General features: G+C 55.8%; 1 protein-coding gene across 1 annotated transcript in view; it reads left to right on the top strand.

Annotated features, from left to right (window-relative positions):
* The first annotated feature begins 215 nt into the window (after positions 1–215).
* Ranbp9 (RAN binding protein 9) overlaps positions 216–3,300 on the top strand; it is an 80,523-nt gene continuing 77,438 nt past the window's right edge. The window contains exon 1 of the mRNA XM_021179981.2: positions 216–1,083. Coding sequence (XP_021035640.1) covers positions 567–1,083 — 517 coding nt within the window. The 5' untranslated portion in view covers positions 216–566. The remainder of the gene's footprint in view (positions 1,084–3,300) is intronic.

The raw sequence follows: 3,300 nt of genomic DNA, 5'->3' as shown, positions 1-3,300 counted from the left end.
GCCGCCGGTCGGCGCAGCTAGGATCCCGCAGCCACCGGAGGCCCGCGGCCGAACCCGCGCCCGCGCCCGCGCCGGCGAGCCCCAGGCCGCGGAGAAGGCCGTCCGCGCGCGCACCCGGCCCGCCCCTCGCGCCGCGGCCCGCCTCCTCGCCTGGCGCCGCCCGCGCGCAGCGTCTCGCGCCGCCCGCCCGCCCGCTCGCTCGCTCGCCCGCCGGGAAACAGCCGCGAGAGCAGCGGCCGCCGCGGCCGCTCGCACCTCCTCGCAGCCTCTCTTCTCCGCTTCACCGCGTCGCCCAGGGCCGCGCGCCCTTCCGCCCGCTCCCCTCGCCGTCCCACCGCATCGCTCCGGGTCGCGTGCCCGCCAGCGCCCGGCCAACGCTCCCTCGCGCCCGCCCGCGGTCGGTCTCCTCAACCGCCGCGCTCCGCCGGGCCGCGCGGCCCGCCGCCTGCTTCCGGGGCGGGCGAACTCTGGGCGCCTGGTGCCGGCGGCCGCAGCGACAGCGCCCCCGGGAAGCGCAGGAGGAAGCAGGGACGAGTGGAGGTGCCGCAGGCTGAGTCGCGGCCGGGATGTCCGGGCAGCCGCCGCCGCCGCCGCCGCAACAGCAGCCGCCGCCGCCGCCGCCCGCCGCCGGGGCCCCGGGCTCCGGAGTCGCCCTGCCCGCGGCCGCGGCCGCCAGCGCCGGCTCCTCCCCGGCCGGCTCGCCCGGTGGAGGCTTGGGGGCCGCAGCGGCCGCCCTGCTGCTCCCCCCGCCGCCGCCGCCGCCGCCTCCCCCGGCCACCGCCGCGCCGCCGCCCCCCGCCTCGGCGGCCGCCACCGCCACCGCGCCGCCCGGCCTGGCGGTGGGCCCCGGCCCGGCCGCAGGCGTCCCGGTCGCGGGCCTGGCGGCGGGCAGCAGCGCCGCTGCCCCTTTCCCGCACGGCGACTCGGCCCTCAACGAGCAGGAGAAGGAGCTGCAGAGGCGGCTGAAGCGCCTCTACCCGGCTGTGGATGAGCAGGAGACGCCGCTGCCCCGGTCCTGGAGCCCGAAGGATAAGTTCAGCTACATCGGCCTCTCGCAGAACAACCTGCGGGTGCACTACAAAGGTACGGGGCGCGGGGTCCGGCGGAGAGATCCGACGGTGCGGGGCGAGGCTCTGTGGGCGAGGGAAGATGAGAGTGGGGTCCCAGGTGGGAAGGAGCTGGGATCCCTAGGCCCGGAGCTGGACGCTTTGAGGGAATCCGGGATGACCAGACACATCGCACCTTCTGATTTCCTGGAGATAAATCTATGGGCCGGAGTTGGGTTACATTGTTCTCCAGGTGGAGGGTCAGGCCATCTCCTCTTACGCAGCAGGGGTGAGAGGCACGATTCCGAGGTACAGTTTCTAATTAAGGGAGAGCAGAGATCCACAGGAGGGGGAGGGAGGCGTGATCAGTGGAGGATTTGTCCCAAATTAGGCCAGAGATTGTCTAGGGGGACAAAAGGACAAGGGGCCCAAGTTGGCCATCATTGCACCTTACTGAAAGCAACTGGGAGAGGAACCTCAGGATTCCCTGTTTACTTCGGGGAGCAGACCCCCCCACCCCAAACTCCGGATTGGAAATGCTCCGTGTTTCCGGGTTGGTGTTACATGGAGTTTTGTTGAAAACAAGGGTTTTAAAACATACGGATTAGCATTTTCAAAAAAAAAAACAAAAAACTGGCTTATATTTTGCACCTGCACTTAACAAAGTTAACCACCTTAGGCTGCTGCTTTCTCCCATCCCCACTTTTTCCTAGGTTAAAAAAAGCTTTAAGCAAACTGGTTGTATAGAAGATTATAAATGCCAGTAGGAGTTTTTGAAATGTAGCTCAGATTAATGGTATACGTCAAGTTTAGCTGTGTGGAAGGGGTAAAGAAAAAATGCAGTGATATCAGTTTGAACACAGTGGGTGTTTTAGGCCCAAATCTAAAGCAGAGGATTTTACATTCTAAGCAGGCTCATTTTGATTGGCTCTAAAGGAAGGGTCTTTGGCTCCTAGTGAGGATATAAACAACCTTGCTGTAAGATTCTGAAAGAATTCAGAACAGGGTTTGCGAAGACTCTCAACAAATCGGCTACTATTTAATTAGAAACGCTTATGGCAACAGAAATCTGCTGAATGCTTTGGCTGTAAAGAATCTACACAAAGATGGGCCTTGTTGAACATTCCTTTTTATTCTTGCCATAGATCCAAAGAAGTACTTATTATTTTGAACGTTATGTTCCTTGCTGTAAGTGGCTGAAAATTTCAAAATACTGAAGTTTTTTTTTTTCTCTTCCTTTTAGTTAGGACATTTTGTTGCTTTCCTTGTGGATTGTTACTTAATTTTGTTTTAAAATTTGTGTGAACAGTGAGTGCTATGTTATGAAGTGTTTACTTCTGTTTTGGCAGCCAGAATTTGCTTTTGTTAGATTTGACAAAACTTTATCATTTTAAATTTGTAGTTTATAGTAAATAAAAAGCTTGTAAAGGCAGAGACTGTGTGTGTGTAGGGGAGATTAGTGAACAAAGAATCCTAGCTTTCCTGAGTCCTAGCAGTCACTGGTGATACTAGGTATGTCACAAGAGAGGGCCTCAGCCTCTTCTGAGTGGTGTGGGAGTTGAGCTGGATACTCGGTAAGGAATTTTCGCTTAAACCTCGTGATTATGGCTTACTTAGCCTTGTGATAGATACACCTTGCTTAGTGGTGTTTACTTCTTTTATGTAAAATGAATCATCTGGGCCAAAGCCAAATGCATGCTTGTGTGCTTGGGGTTCCAGTGTTAGGATACTGTTGTCGCAGGTACTCTTTCTGTCGGCCTTTTTATTACACTGTGTTGTGTAACGTTGAGACTCACTTTCTGGAAACCTCGCTGTTTCATAAACATAGAGCATGGGTTCTGGAGGACAGATTCGTTGTTGTCATCCCTTTCCCCATTTTTCTCTCCTCTTTGTCTCCCTTTCCAGAATTACAAAGACTGTCTCTTTTCCAAGCCTTCATCTAGCCTTGTTATTTAAAGTCTGCTTTCTGTCATTGCTGTTTTTTCTGGGTGTCTTCTGAGAGGACACCAGGTCCATGGGGCAGCTTTGACTTCAGCAGCAAAAGGTGGTGCTGTAGGTAGTGAATAGTAAAACTTACAAAGCTCATTTAAGGGGAGATGTTTTATGTAATGTATTCTTGTGTTCTTATTACTATTTGTATTTTTCTGTGTTATAAAAAAGCCTTTAATCCCAGCACTCGGGAGGCAGAGGCAGGCGGATTTCTGAGTTCGAGGCCAGCCTGGTCTACAAAGTGAGTTCCAGGACAGCCAAGGCT

The sequence above is a fragment of the Mus caroli genome, chromosome 13, assembly GCF_900094665.2.
Source record: "Mus caroli chromosome 13, CAROLI_EIJ_v1.1, whole genome shotgun sequence".
NCBI lineage: Eukaryota > Metazoa > Chordata > Mammalia > Rodentia > Muridae > Mus > Mus caroli.
The sequence above is the reverse complement of the archived record's forward strand: the minus strand, read 5'-3'. Positions and strand labels throughout refer to the sequence as shown.